We start from the raw sequence: 16,395 nt of genomic DNA on the forward strand, positions 1-16,395 counted from the left end.
AGTGCGCGTGCTGTGAGCGCTGACTTTTAAGCGCGTCAGTGTTTTCTGGCAGAAAGTCGGCAGAAATGACACTCAGACTGAAGACGAGAGAGAATCAGAGAGTGTTTGTTTGCAGGGAGCTCAGCACTGACGTTGTATTGCATCCATATTACCCGGAGTGTTACTGAGGGTGGGACAAGGTCACTTCATGGTTGCTGTTTGTCTTTCACGTCCCCAGTTTTCCTGCCACACAGAAAACTGGAAATCCATATTACATGAGCACAAACACACACTTTCAGCAGTTTCTTTTTATTTACAGCATTTCTTTTGAAAGCCTTGCAGCCCTTTACTTAAAACTAGCCAACACAAGCTTTTTGGTTGCCAAAAGAAGAAGCCCCCCCCTCGTGAAGTGTTCAGTCTTCCTGCTTCAACCATGACTGTTTTAATGCGCCCGTCTACAGGAGCAGACTGCAGCATTTGGAGCATTGGTGCTTTCTTTTCTTTCTAGTCACACAGAGGACAGCACCTCCCCAGACACCTCCCTCTCCCTCCTCTCAGCTCTTTCTACATCCATGACAGTGAAGAGAGGCTCCTGGGCCGTGGCTGAATCCTGGCGTTGTTTAGCAGCAGTGAAGGGCGTCTTCACGAAAGTCTCGCGTTTCTTCACCTCTGGGTCGGGGCAGAACAGGTATTCATAAAGAGCTGCAGCCAGGGTGCCACCCATTGACGGACCCACCCAGTACACCTGGCACACGGAAAACACAGAACACACAGGTGATCCCGAGGATGCTCAAACTAAGGTCTGCGCTTTCATTTCAATAGAGCTCGGGGACTTTAAACAACACAAACCAAGACAACAAAGAACTTTTCAAATCAAAGTAATACATTTACGAGAGAAACTTGTTTTAGTAAAGGAAGGATATTTCCAATTTTCAAGGTAAAGTTCAAAAGGAATTCACATATTTAACTCCTGAAGTGCTGAGATCAAAGATCATGTTGGAAACAAAGTCCTAGGATCAACAAAATTAAACGTTTGTACAAAATTCACAGAAAAACAGTTGCTGAGATATGAGATAAATCCTGCTCTTTACGTTTCCTTCTTCTTTTTTCAGTCATTAAGTGCTTTTTCTTCTATTTTAATAACAAAATCAAACTTTGTGTAAATGCCTCGCCATGATGTGCTGCTGCATCACTGTCTCAGCTTACAAAACAAAAACACTGGAGCAGAGATTTGTTATAGAAAAGGAGAAAACAGAATAAGTAATGAGACTTTGGTTTTCTCAGGCCGCATCTAAGGAAAGTGTCGGGCAGCCCATTATCGCCTGAACCAGGCCACTGATGTAAGTGAAGATACAGATAGAAAGAAAATCCACACAGAAAGACAAAAAGGCCAAAGTGGTGCTAACAGCTGAGAGCACCATCATCTGAACTGATGACAATAAACATTCTAGTTATGTGACGGACTCACAGCTCTGCTGGACTGGCAGGCAGTGTTTACTGTGATAAATTCAAACTGATGAAAAGCTGTGCCATAAACAAAACACTTCAAATATCCATTTACTTACAATGTTATATGTTAGAAACGGCCTTAAGGGCTAAAATATGAGGATAAAAAGACATTTAAAGGCTGTACTTGTTAAAGTAGAGCTAGAATTCAAAACTTCTCATTGATGTTTTTCCTGCTGCTTGGCTGATGTATCCTGCAGCGCTGTGACACAGAAATATAATGATCAATCAATAATGAATCCAGCCCAGATCCTGTTTTTCACGTAGGTGGAAACAGATCAAATAAACCACTTAAGAGAAATTCTGACTTCACAATGAACTCGTTTCCAAACTTCTGGTTTTGGAGCTCCGAGCAAACATGTACAGACTGTCTGCAGCATCTGCATCCAGAACATTTTCACATCATGTCCTGTTACACTGTGAATTTTTGGCTTACTGTTCCTGCATGCCAGCGTGGCAGTGTGGTGCAGTGGGAAGCACGTCTCACTGAGAAAACCCAACATCCCATTTCTTTTGGTCAGAAGTTTGCAGAGATATTTGAAGAAGAAAATTCTGAAATTCAGTTCAGTTCAATTGTACTTATATAACACCAAATCACAAAAACAAGGTGCTTTATATTGTAAGGGAAGGACCCCACAATAATACAGAGAAACCCCCCAAATCAAATAACCCCTGTGAGCAGACGGTGGGAAGGAAAAGCTCTTTTCTAACAGGAAGCCTCCTCGGGCAGGGCCAGGCTCAGGGATGTGCAGCTGCAACCAGCTGGAGACGAGAGAAATTTACACATGAAGGCCAAAAATGTCTTTAGAACAAAGTTTTACTTTTAAACCAAGTCTAAGTGTTGCCTGGCGCAGCTGCAGGGGGGAAGCGGTGCAGTGAGCTCAAGGGGGCGGGACCGGGAGGCAGGTGAGCCACAGGTGGTGGCGACTGTGTGATGACAGGGTCTTCTTTCTTTGTCTATATAGTGACGGCAGAGAGAGCTGGACCGGACTGTTACCTGTGCAGAACTGTCAAATAAATACAGACACATTGTGTGTAGCGCATACTTCACAATCTCCTTCTTTGGTTTCTTAATTTTGAAAATCGCTCCTTTTAAAGTCTGGAGGGGACGTGACTCATCCATACCAGAAGCACCGAACTGTCTTAAGTTACAAAGTTAGAACTAAAACAGCAGTGACATCCAATCCAGCGATGCCAGCCCCACAGCAGCAGGTACAGGTAAAAGTGCGAAGGCAGAGGAAATGAAAGAGAAAGTGTCTCCCTGTGAAACGAGACAGTGCTGTGTGAAAATGATGAGAAGCAGAAAGAATATCAAAGCTGTACAAAGGAGAGAGACTACAACAATCTCCAAGATCAAAATCTAAACAAGAAATGACTTCAAAGCTGAAAGAGCACACAAAGACCCAGAATACTAACGAGGCGTCGGGACAGCAGCGCAGACTCGTTTCAGTTTCTCTGCTTATTGTCGAAAAGAGCTCAGAGAGAATTCGTCTTTGTTGTTGGAGAAAACTTTCCAAACAAAAAGCTGGCATTGGCCACATTGGTACAAAATCCCCCATCGCATCCAAAAAGGGTTGAAATCACCAACACTAACAGAATCAGCTGCAAGATGAGTTTGATATCAACACAATCTGACGCACAAACGACGCATCGTCACCTCTGTTAGAGCCCATCTATAGAGAAATGTTTTGATACTGTTTCAGTTATTATGCTACATGTTTGATTTTGTATAACATGTTGTTAGAGAATAAATGCTGCGCGTTTGTGTCGGGTAAGAAAGCATTACAGCGCATGTGTGGTAGCAGGTTAGAGTGAGCCAGGACGGGAGTGTGCGCTGCAGCAGCAAATCGGTTTTTGTTTGTATGTACGAGTCAGAAATAAATCCGAACAGCTCACATTAAGAACTGGAAGAATGATTTTTTCAAAGCTTGGGACAGAAATTCGCCACTACAGCCTCTGATGTACGAATCCAACAGACAAAACAGTTATTTTTCTTATGTTCACTTATCCAAACATAATCAATCAGGTTCAGCAGTGACACAAAGGTCGTCATCACCTCGATCAGCTGAAGGCCTCTCAGTTTCGTTATGAATGTGTCGACGCATGTGCGCGATCACACACACGGACAGGTCTGCTGCTAGAACACGGCCATGTTTTACAAACCAAGAACGAACTATAATATTAGCAGAGGTTGAACACACAGGACAAGCTTCAAGGGAAGCAGCGCAAAGGCCTGCTGTCAGCTGTAACCTCGAAGCCGTTAAACCGCCGAAGAACGATTAAAGAACAGGAAAAAACACAACACATTGTAACTCATATAAAGATGCAAACTGTAACAGGTAAACACATCATTTATTTGTATCTGTATGGAGACGTCTCCAGTTTAGCTGTTGTTGCAGTTGCTATGAAGACTTCCTGTAAACAGCACTAATCAATGCAGCTGTGTTGCTGCCGTGTGCTGCCTTGCAGACAGTGTCAAACAGCATGCCTGCTGCTGGAAACGACGCTATAAAAACAAAGCATTGTGGACCAGACTCTTAATGACCTGAAACTCCCTACAAAGCTCCATAAAGCTGAGGGCAACTGCAGATTCTTATTGAATTTATGCCTATAACTATTTCCACACATTAACTGTATAATTTCTGAAAAATATTTGGGACTGAAATTACTTTCAAAATGGCAAAAGGTGCACTCACTCTGCATTTTGAATATTAATCAAAATGTTGTTACCCAGTGGTTTTCCCAGGACCATGTGACCATCGCTGGGCCGAAGGACCGAGCAGGGTTCATACTGGCTCCAGTGAAGGGAATCTGAGGGAACAGTCACAACCAGGCTATGAACCTCACAAGCAAAACAACAAGCCTTAAAGGTTTGAGTTAAGGACAGCTGGGCTTCGTTTTAGGAGCCTGAAGATGCTTCAGCTCTCACAAGCAGTGGTTAAAGACCTCCACCAGCTTTTAGAACTGCAGAAGCTTCTTGGATAAGCAGTGAAACGTTTTCATGAGCTTAAGAAGAAGGTCAGCTGCCTTTAATTCAAGCACCGATGACTACTGTGAGCTGGAGGACTGACCTGTCTCTTAAACTGATGATCTACCAAGTGTTGTCACATCTGGCTCCATCCTGTTCTCCTGACTTTGTGAAAACACTCAGTAACCATTCAGTCGTCTAACCGACTGAGGGACTGAAACAAGCAAATCAAAGTGCTTTCACTGTCCACACTAACAGTCACAGCTCAGTGCTCACTGGAGTCTTTCACTGGAGCTAAATTACATACATCAATAATGTAAATCCTATCTCTACACTACAAATCACACAGTTAATCACATAATTGAAGGTTGGCTTTTGTGGCTTCATCACAGCTGCAGTAACGTGAGAGACTAAACTGGACCTTCCTCTTTATGCTGTTGGTTCCTCTTTGAATAGTTTTGATTCTGCTTTAGAATTATTACATAACACTTATGAATTAACACAGCATGCATGCTTCAGGTTTTCCATCAAACCAAAGGGTGATGTTGAAGTGTCGTATCCACTCTGCGGTGAACTGAGCTTTGAAAAAGTAATCTGTAACATGTTCACATAATAAGCTGTTCATGATTACAATGAACTGAAGTTCTCCCACATCACGATGAATCACTGCACAGGTGTCTGGGTACTTACAGCAAACAGATGACCAACACAAACAGAAAGGCCGATAGCCAAAGCAGATGAACCTTTGAGATCTTTACGTTTGTGGTCACAGGTGGCAAAGATGGTGAAGATCAGCTGAAAGGTGATGAAGACTTCTACGACCAGGGCGGTACCCACAGAGATGCTGTCATTCACCTGTGTGAGTAAAACACACTCACGTGAGCATGTAGTCAGATGAATGTATTCACAGGCAAAAGGTCGGTAGTGGAGAATAAAACTGTCACACATAGTCACACATTTAAAGACACACACTCCTGCTCTTACCTCAGTGACTCCCATCCCACCCCTAACAGCGGCTGGGGTGATCCCGTACAGTACGGCCGCCCCAACTGTGGCTCCCACACACTGGGCCAGGAGGTAGAAGACTGCTTTAGCCAGGCTCAGCTTCCTGGTCACAACCATGGCTACTGTGACCGCTGGATTGATATGAGCCCCGCTAATGTGGCTGAAGCACCGCACCATGGTGGCAATAGTCAGGCCAAAGCAGAGAGAGATGAGCACGAGGTCGGGGGGGTGGGGATCCTCAGTGCCCCAGTTGATGGTTGAACCGAGGCCAAGCAGGACAAAGATCAGCATGGCAGAGAACTCAGCCGCCACACAGCGCCAGAACTCCTTGGTCCAGATGCCCTTAAAGGCAGTCATAGCTTTGTCTTGAGTGAAGCACGATGGAGGCCAGGACTGAGACTGTGGTTTACAGGGAAAGCAACACCTCCTGGAAGAGAGCGTAGAGACAGGAAACATGCTGTGAGAGGGGGTTGTGGCCTTTTAATGGGGAGATAACACATGGACAACGTGTTGGTTTCAAAATGGTCACGATGAGTGCGGCTCACCTGCATTTGAAAAGAGAGAGAGAGTAGAGCAGGTTGGCCACCTCATTTGTTAGTTTTGAGCTTGAGTGGTTCTGTGCTTGCACCCACTGTGGACCGAACCTTTCTCTGCTCTGCACCATGGCCTGAGCTTTAATTTGCTTTGTAAACTGTGTGACAGGAAAGCTCACTTTCTATTTCACTGCAGATAAACAAGTTCACACTATTCAGGCTGAGGGGGTCTGAGAATTACTATCATTATACTGTATCAATGCAATCTACAAGGAGGGAAATACTATTCTATTCTATTCTATTCTATTCTATTCTATTATATGACTTTTCTTCTCATGTAATATTAAGACTGCCTAATCAAGATTTAACTCGTCAAGCATGGCTCAAAAAAGTATGTGGATGTTCTAGTTTCTGAAAGTGTGATGTTTTTAGTGTTTGTCCAAATAAATAAATAAATCACAGATGCCTACCCTGGCTGATGGGGTAAGGGCACCAGGTGCATATTAACAAAAACAACATTAATAATATTTACTAAACAACTTAATATGAACTAGATTTTGACTCGTGGCCTCATCATGAGATGGTGCTTCCAGGTAGCTAATAAGGAATATCCCACTTAATAGGCTTTATCAACTTCCCGTGCTTTAATGGTGCATACCAGATTAACAAACTAATGTTTTTTTGTAATTAGTTGCAGTGAGAAAATTACACAGTGGGCTTTGAGCTTACAGAGCCCTTCAGGGCGTGAACCAGTGTGGAGAATTGCCCACTCTGCACAGTCTGCCCTCATTTCTATTTTTAGCTTTCAAATGCCTTTTAAATTTCTATCTGAGCTTTTGGATTGATTGCATTTGTAATTGACCACACAAGGATGCTGCTGTATACTAAAATCTGCTTAATTACATCATGATAAATGATCAAAAACTGCAAATTAATGCATACAAATTGTAACGGGACAAATGATGGGTCAGGGACTCTTCTGGAGGGTCAAGCAGACCCTGCAGATAATTAAAAAAGATAAAAACCATGGGGAGCGATCCAAAGATCCACTGTCTCATTAGCGACTCTAATTGGTTTCAACCTAGATGTTCATGAATTTATTTTAATGAACCACATACTTTGACATTAAATCAATCTTTGCTGCAGACGATAAATGACTGAAAGCTAGCTTTTTGGTAATAATGTTTAAGCATGTACACTAACAACACCGACAGAGCCACAGATCTGGCACACATGGCCAGATCAGTCTTTCACCAAGACTCTCAGACTCATTTGTTTGTAGATCACAGTGGTTTCTTTGTCTGTTTGATCTATCTGGGAACAATGTGATACCATCCGAGCCAAGAATTTCACACAGTGCAATAATTGTGTGGGCCTCTTTTTGATTTTGTAGCATGTGCACAAAAACAGTGCTACTGTCATACATTTGAAGGTTTATGTGGAATCCAAGTACAGAAAACATTTTAGATGTACTGCTGTGTGCAGCTATAGTTAGTAAGGTTAACCCACAACATAAAATGTAAATAGACATCAGAGTTTATGTAAAATCAGAGGTCTTATTTTATTTACGAGACATGCTGTGTTTTAAAAAGGTTGTTAGATCTTAGATGCAGTGTAAGGAGCAGAGCTGAAGGCAAAACCTGCCCAGCTATGTTCCAGCCCTCAGTGGTTATGAGTTCTGGGTGCAAAATGAACACGACTGCAGATACAAACCATAAACAGAGTTTCACTGTGAAATCCACTAAAAAGTTGATGTTGACAAATCCAGTGAGCAGATCCTGGAAAATCATTTTTTTCTGCTAATATTGAACATATCGTCTACATAATATAATCTAAAAGTGAACATGAAACCCATAAAATTATCAGGAAAGTGTTTAGGTCACGGGGCAAGAAACATGAGCCCCATAAAACTGGAACTCTATTTGCAACCGCTGAGGACGCCCCCTGCTGGCCATTCAAAAGTCTGTCGCGCACTTTTGCCTCACAGGAAGAAGGTCCTGAGTTGGACTCACACTAACATGTAAATGTGATCCTTTTCTTCAAAAACAAATAAATTCTTCATTTCTCAAGTTAGAAAACATTTTGTTTTTAGCACCATTAAGCTTTTAATGTGACCCACAGTAGCCCGGATTTTATTTGCCAGATTCCCTGCAGGATTATTATTTATTTATTTGGAGATGGAACAGAGAGGCAAACACTCAGGGCGGATTAAATGATTATGATGCAGGTGTTTGCCTTTCTGTTCCATTAAAAATATCCTTTATTCCTATAAGTTTGTCACTGTTGCTCCTTCATTTATTTATACAATGTAAACAGAAGAGAAGAGACATGAAAGCCTTCTATCGCTTCTCAACAGCAGCAGTAAAATAATAATAATGATAATAATTCATTTTTTTCTTAGCGGGAATAATTGAATATCCAGACTAACGAATTTATATTAAAACAAAATAAGCATTAAAATAAGGATGTAAACTACAACCAACAATATTATTACCATTAATGGCCTTAATGTGAATATATAATTTAAAACAACCTGAGTTGAAAGTATGAAATTGATATTTTTCAGCAATATAACATTTTGCTCTATAATCAGTTCTGGAAGCTAAAACCGAATGTGTCGGCCCAAACAAAACGTCTCCTACCGTGTTGTTGCAGCTCCGGTGAGTCTTTACGCGTGTACTCACCTCAGGCGCTCCAGAGCCCCGCCGCTCTCCGTCATGACTCCACCAGCAGAACGGCTGTTTCTGGCTTTTATAGCGGGGCTCTGTGCGTGAAAGCACAGTTTGTCTGTTAGTGATTAGGGTCTAGCTTGGCCTGGTCTGACCTCGATGGGCAGAAATGGCAGAAAATGAAATGACTGTGGAGCAGGGGCGTTTCCAACATTTTTCTGTGGGGTGGCATAGAAGGGGTACAGAGAAGGGCTCATGCAGATTGATTACATGTTCAAGAGTCTTAGGTACTATTCACAGTCCTACAGGAAATATGTAGGATTTAGTGACTTTGCCCTGTACTGGTCCTATACATGGTCTTGCACCACCTCCTTGTACTACTGAGGTTGACACCTGCGTGATTTCTGTTGTGAACTGACACTTTATAAATAAAACTGAACTGTACTGAACAATTAATGTGAGTTTTATAGTGCACAACGAGCAGAAAAGATCAGACAGAGCATGCGATTCCAGCCCAGACTTACAGTTTTATATTCTCAAAGCCATTTGTCCTAAAAGGCCGACCAAAAAACACTGACATGAAGCAATGAGAATGATCCACTAAGACATTTTATGAAGAATATTCTCGCAGCTAACAATTGAAGATTGAAGGCAGAGCTTGGAGATGGTAAACAGCAATTCATAGCTCATATATTTTTCATTTAGGAAATATGGCTAAGGTCAGACATATTTTATTCATACTTCTGAGTCATCCCTTATTACTCATCATGCGCTCTCTAGCACCCAAATTTTGATAATGCGATTTCAAATCCTAAATAAAAACTCAACAAAACAAAACTCAGTTCTGTACAGACTCCCAGCTTTTCTAAGCTGATATTTTGCAGAGTTATCAGTAGATTTCTGCTAAACACAACAGCTTGCATGGCAGCAAGTCTGCTCTGCATGTTGTCAGTATTATTATCTGTGAGAGAAACCCCCTTCCGTCATTGCTACTGGATAAATACTGACACACTGCTGAAACACAAAGCTGCTACTGTTTATGCTTCTTCAAGCAAGCTGACAGAGCAGCCCTCCTTTTCCTCATCACACACAAACAAACAGCCACGTTATCTCTTATATAAGTATTACACAAGATCAGTCATATATACAATAGAGGCACAATGTGTAAAACCAAAAACAACACACTCACAAAATCTCGCTAAAGGGCCGCAGTCCAAAACTAGGGTTATGTAACGTGCTTAGTGGCAGAGAAGAGACAAGAGTATCATCTACTTCTGTTTCTGTTTGTTCTTGCAGCCGGATGCTGGCACTGTTACAGAGTTACAAATCCTCTGTTGTAACGCCGTCTGGCCTAAACCCAGCGTTGGTCAAGTTACGTGAAAAAAGTAATCAGCAACTAATTACTGATTACTTCTCAAGAAAAAGTTATCCCATTACTTTACGGATTACTTACTTTCAAAAGTGATTAGTTACTTAGTTACTTTTTAAAAACACGATACCCAACCTGAATATGTAATAAAGCAACAGACCTTTCAGCCCAGTTCTACTTGTCTGCATAATCCATCATGTAACACTGAATCAAATGGAAACGTCTCTTTTTAAAACTTGTTTTATTAGTTTTAATCTTTTAACTTTATGCACATTGCATCAAGCAAAAATGACAATATATGCAACAGTCTTTGACTTGAAGACATTATTTACCATTTAAAGCCATGTTCTGCATATTCCAGCATATAAAATAAAATAATGCTTTGTGTTTACACTCTTTCAAATAGATGAAAGTAAAACTTCAAAGCAGCTGAGTCCCGTCGCTCTTATTGTCACCTGTTTAGCAGGAGTGGGGCGGGTGGAGGTTTGCCCACTGCGGTCCTGTCAGTGGGGGGTTTCTCTGTGGATGTCACGTTCCCGTGGCAGTGTGAGATTCAGATTTGAAGTTTAATTTTTCGCTGTAGAAAGAAGTTTTCTTCCCATGCAGGGTGAACAGCAGACGCTAATGTTTGTGTCACTTTTTACAGAATCAAACTCAAAGTAATGTGATTACTTCCACGCTTTAAACGCTGCATGGTCGTACTCTCTCCATCACTCCATGTTATCCATGTATGTCGCAAAAAAGTATGACGGTTTAGTAATGCAGTAACGCAGCATGCTTACGGGAAAGTAACAGTAATCTAATTACTTTTTTCGCAATAGTAATCCCTTACATTACTCGTTACCTGAAAAAAGTAATCAGATTACGCCTTACTGCCCATCTCTGGGCACAATAATGAATACATTTGGCTGTTTGGCTTATTGCTTGTGTAAACCCTTGAACGCATGAATAACCTTATAAAGAAATGTATATGAAAACAGGACCAACGTCACTGTGTTCGACCACACTGGTATCTGTGCTGCTCTTTCTTTTCTGCAGGTGGATGTTAAACCCGTATTAAATACACAAGCAGATCAATTCTGGGTTTATCGTGCATTCCCATTTCTTTTATTTTAAGATTTTACTATATACTTTTTAAACCTTTCATGGATCAGCACCACCGTACAAGCTGAGCTGCAGATTGCAAAAATATTCCGTCGAGGTGGCTGACGTCCTGGACTAGCTGCTCCAGGCACTCCCAAAAACCTGGATGAAAACCCGGAGCAATCCAGCTTTCTCTGTTAGTGCTCTCAAACTGTGCAATGATCGCCCATGGCCACTTTGTTGCCTGTTTGAGAGCAGTGTGTTCTTATCTTTGCCTTTTATTTTGTTTTTATTGTTTTACTGATTGTGTTGTGTCATGTACAGCACGTTTTTCAAACTCTCAGCTTTAAAAATGCTCAATAAATCAAACAGGACTGGGTTAGATTGAAAATCTATTCTACAAGCTGCATTTATATGCAGGTGGTCTTTAACAGCTAACATGTTAACCATTTAGATTCCTCCACTACTTCCTTGCAAAAGCTACAGCACATAAGTATGTAATGTAGTTATTTGGTCTATTTCAGTAGTTAACTACTAATTAACTTGTGGTGGACGGTAAGTAAACACATTTACAGAAGTGCTGTATTTATTCACAATTTTAAAGGTAGTTAAAATCTTTACATGACCCTTTTACTTCACAGTCAGAATTTAAAACGTATCACTTGATGCTGTAGTACAATCACTTGTTATCCGTCAGTCTTTAGAGCCTCTTTGCTGCCACTGATTCTCTTCCAGATCCTGTTGCCTCCAGCTGTTTATTTTCCTTTTGAGGGAGCACAGATGTGAAGGAAAAGCTGTTTGCCGTCGTTACCTAAAAATCATTCCTATGAAAAGGCAAAACAGGATAACTGGTGACTTGAAATTTAATATCAAAAGCATAACAAAAACTAGTTGTGTGTCTTGTGACCTTTACAATGTGTACCTGTTATCGTCTTCGTCTGTTTTCATTCCTATTTGAATTCCTCTCTGTGCTTCTTGACAGACACCAGGATTTCCTTCTGTCTGGCAAGAATGCAAAACTGCATTTTATCCTAACATCTGGCTGATGTGTGTCACTTTTCTTGTCTCAGATGAGTGAAATGCACGGTCCTCATCTGATGGCGATGGTCTCAAAGCACTGTGGTTTGCTTCACTTTTAGATTGGAAACATTTTCTTTATGAGCACATTTGTTTTGCACCTCGGTCAGTGTGCTACATCACAGAGGTGATATAAGGTAGACCCCTATTACTGTAGGGTCTGCCTTACAATATAAAGCGCCTGGAGGCGACTGTTGTTGTGATTTGAAGCTGTATAAATAAACTTGAATTGAATATACACAGCTACAGGTGGAGATCAGCGGAGCAGCATATACTGCAATATTCAAACTAATTTGCTAAAAGGAAAGCACACGCTGGTGCACAGGGAACCAAACAATGCTGAATTTAATATACTTAGAAAACACGCCAAACGTCAGACATAAAAGCTTTAGTGGTAAATAATGGTGAAAGTAAATACAAATGTCATGTGTTCACACTTCATGGGGCAGCTGAAGGTCACAGCACGGATTTGTCCCAGTCTGCTGTAACACAGGGCGCACACATGCTGCTTAAATCAGAGCAAGGTTTCCCAACTAAGTTTGCATGCTGCTGTGCAATGCTGAATGTCTGCAGTGCACATGTTGGAAGATAAAAGACAACATGACTGTTTTTATTTTTGAACAGAATAGCACATGTGCCCTTCCAGTCCTGTGCGATCATACTGCTCGTTTTGCCCTCTTGTTCTGTACCTTTGTTCTGACTTTATTGTTTGAACCTGAGGGCTGGATGTGCATGAATAAAAAAAGGAATGCTTGGACACTGCTAGCATCATGGTCAGGTTTTTGACGTGGCTTTCACACAAACGCGAAGCAGAAGATGAAGCATCGCCACAGAACATATGATGACGCATATCTTACCTTTGGCTTCACCTGCACAACGGTGGTGCCAAGTTATGTCCACATCCCAGACAAACAGTATCCCACAGCTTTATGTTTTTAAAACCCTTTTGCAGAGAGAGAGGCATCTTTTGAAAAATCTGTTGATAGCAGTGTTGAATATTCTTACACAGTAAAGACAACAAAAAAAGAAAAACGAAACAACTATGCATGAAATAATTGCACCACAAAGGTGGTTTGTTTAGTGGTTTATTTTACTGCAACCTGTAATTTATTGCAGTTTACTTTTATTTGTTTAGAGTGTGAAATAAACTGCAATGGAGTTTGAAAACAAAGTATGGGCGTGTGTGGTTGGAGGGTGTGTTTGTGCCGGGGGTGTTCTTGTAAAACAAAGGGGGGCACGTTTGTGAACCACTGGACTAACTAGTGCTTCACAAACATCAAATATTGGAACATCCATTAAAGAATTAATAAAATGCAAAAGCTGAAGCTTCAAAATAGCCTCTCTTCAAAACAGAGAGTTTTAAATACAGGAGCCATCTCTTACAACGGCCTCATCCTTTATAATAAAAGCTCGATCAGTTTGAAGCTCTGCCTTGACCCAAAGAAACTTAAGTGGGCACAATTCAGTTTTCTGTTTATGATCCATCTGTTTCACTCGTACAGCTCAAACTGAAGTTCACGAAGCCTTCAGTAGAGGGCAGTAGAACACTAACCAAAAAGACATACATACAATAGAGAGGGCATTATGTTCTCTCCTCTTACATTGTGTCTCACTTAGTTTCAAACTCAGCAGTGGTAATTACGATCTCCTTCTTCATCAGTGATTTTCTGGAGGAAAAAAATCTTTTCCACTATGCTGAGGCAATTATTTCTCTGTCTCCCTCACACACTTCAAGTGTCTCTTTCTCTCTCACACACATGCACACTGATTCTTGTCAGCTTCATGGACCATGGGGGTTTCTGTTCTTGTCCCTGATTGGCTGATTGATTCTGACATTTCCACAGCCTGATCATTTCCTCCTCTCCTGAATATGAATGTGTGCAAATGTCTCCTCGGGAATATGGGGTTTTCTCAGTGTGTGCTTGTGTGTGTCTGTGTGTACATGCACTCAGATATACGCTGGAATTAGAAGCTTATAAAAGATTGAAAATACACATACAAAGATTTCTTTTTTGTGCAAACAGAATAAATATAATTATAAAACCACAGAAATGATGCTAGTTAGTCCTGTTATGGTAACAGATGTTTGATGATGGTCTTTGGTCGCACATGTTCGAGGACTTGATGGCTGTCCATCATGACTAATATCAGTCATTTTAAACTCTGAGGTTTGAACAGTGACACTTTGACTTATTAAGGTGCAATGTTACACACAACGGGTATAATTACGTTTTGCTTTCTTAGCAGTAGTGGGACTTGGTGACAAAGAGATTACAGGGTCATTAAAATGAGAGTTAACTCCGTTAAAGCATGGATGGCTGAGGCTTGAGGGATCTCGTTGATTGTTTTGTGACCTGGCCTCCAAATTCCCAAGATCTCAGTGCAAATGCTGGAAGTCTCATTCACAGAACCTCAACCCTGCAAACCACAACAACCCGAAGCCTTCAGTCCAGGCACCGTGGTGCGACGGGGCATCCACACAGGAAGAGAATAGCAGCCATGTGACAATCAGACACCATGAAATTTCAAATCAATTCAGCCACTTGTTGAAATAACTTTGAGACTAGTGATTGAAGCTACTAAACTCTAAACTCAGGTGGTGAGGGTGGGCAGGTGCTTCTCCAACAGCATCACCATCAACACAGGAGCATCTCAGGGATGTGTCCTCTCGCCACTGCTCTACTCCCTCTACACTTCAGACTGTGTGGCCACCCATGGCTCCAACACCATTGTGAAGTTTGCTGACGACACAGTGGTGTTGGGTGCCATCTCCAACAACGATGAGACGGCCTACATGGATGAAGTGAAGAATCTGGCATCGTGGTGCCAGGACAACCACCTCCAGCTGAACGTCGGCAAGACCAAGGAGCTGGTGGTGGACTTCAGAAGGGGTCAGCACAGAGACTACAAGCCCATTATCATCAATGGAGCTCCAGTGGAGAGGGTGCAGTCCTTCAAGTAACTTGGTGTCCACATCTCCTCAGACCTGACATGGGCTGCCCACTTTCAGGTCCAGACCAAAAAGGCTAGGCAGCGCCTGTATCACCTACGACAACTGAGGAAGTTCAGGGTCTCTCCAAAGATCCTCAGGATTTTCTATACAGGCGCTGTGGAGAGCATCCTCACACAGAACATGACATCGTGGTTTGGGAACAGCTGTGTGAAGGACCAAAAAGCTCTCCAGAGAGTGATCCGTACAGCAGAACGCTGCTGCAGGATTGCTCTCTTTAACCCTGCCTGGACTGACAAATACTTATTCATTTTACCGAGTTTAATAATCTTACAACCGGAGTTGTACTACCATGGTGAGGGTCCTGTACAGCCCAAGAGAGAGCTGCAGCATCTTCCCTTCGTGTTTGCTTCTTGGTGAAGAAGAAAAGGCCTTTCACAGATTCTGAAACAGTGAAATACTGCATGCTGGCCGTGGTGGATGCAGTGAAAAGTGAGTGTGACATCTGCTATTAAAAACGTACCCCTGTAGGACAGTTCAAATATTCGTAGAGTTGAAGTTCTGGCGTCAGACGAGTTTGAAATGCTGTTAGATGACCTGAAGAAAACTGATGTAATGTCTATAGCAGGAGATCACAGACAGAACTGATAATGCCCAGTTGTGCGTATATGTCCGTTTTTTGGATGGGAAATTGCTCGGTTTACTACCGTTAGAGGGACACACAGCTGGCGAAATGATGTTTGAGAAGATTTCAGCTCTTTTTGAGGAAAATGGTCTGGATATGAAGCGTGTCTGTATACTTGTGACGGCTGGGGCTCCATCCATGGCAGGAAAATTATTTTAATTTGAAAGGGAATTATCAAAATGTTTTTTGTTATTATTATATAGCTCCCTTTTTTTAAATGGACCTTTTGGTGTGCATTTGTGAGAGGTCACCAGATTTACAGGGGAATAGGAATAAAAAAATTACTTGTTTTTCAGTACAGTTGTGTGGGTTGGAAATTGATCATGATCTGCTGCTTCCTGGCTTCAAAAAAAATATCTGGCCCAGATAAATTCCTCGGTTTGAAAATCTGGCCCAACTAACTTCGTAGTTGAATAGCCATGCACTAAACCAAGGAACAATGTACATTTCAAATTCCTTTAATTTTAAATATGTTTATATCGTCTATTCTGTAAAATAGTCAGATTCTTATTAATGTACAGAATTCACCTGCTTGCTGCTACTACTGCACATTCACCCAATGTATATATAT

General features: G+C 41.6%; 1 protein-coding gene across 1 annotated transcript; it reads right to left on the reverse strand.

Moving 5' to 3' along the window:
- Positions 1–487: 487 nt before the first annotated feature.
- On the reverse strand, positions 488–8,710 carry LOC146693076 (aquaporin-4-like). Its single transcript, XM_085431181.1, has 5 exons — positions 8,676–8,710; positions 5,438–5,885; positions 5,144–5,308; positions 4,216–4,296; positions 488–724 (listed from the first exon to the last, which is right to left on the reverse strand). Exons 1-5 carry the CDS (start codon positions 8,708–8,710, stop codon positions 488–490), a joined length of 966 nt encoding a protein of 321 aa, XP_085287307.1.
- Between the last annotated feature and the right edge of the window lie 7,685 nt (positions 8,711–16,395).

This window comes from Copadichromis virginalis, linkage group LG15 (genome assembly GCF_057382275.1).
Source record: "Copadichromis virginalis isolate Kocher_CV1m ecotype Utaka linkage group LG15, C_Virginalis_male_GT1.1, whole genome shotgun sequence".
In the NCBI taxonomy this organism is placed as follows: Eukaryota; Metazoa; Chordata; class Actinopteri; order Cichliformes; family Cichlidae; genus Copadichromis; species Copadichromis virginalis.

What these genes read in the sequence shown, in the direction of transcription:
- LOC146693076 (XM_085431181.1), bottom strand. Translation starts at nt 8,710, where the DNA reads ATGACGGAGAGCGGCGGGGCTCTGGAGCGCCTGAG. An exon ending in GTGGGATGGGAGTCACTGAG is followed by an intron (nt 5,309 to 5,437) that starts GTAAGAGCAGGA and finishes TTACTCACACAG; the next exon opens with GTGAATGACAGCATCTCTGT. An exon ending in GGTCCTGGGAAAACCACTGG is followed by an intron (nt 725 to 4,215) that starts GTAACAACATTT and finishes TCCGTGTGCCAG; the next exon opens with GTGTACTGGGTGGGTCCGTC.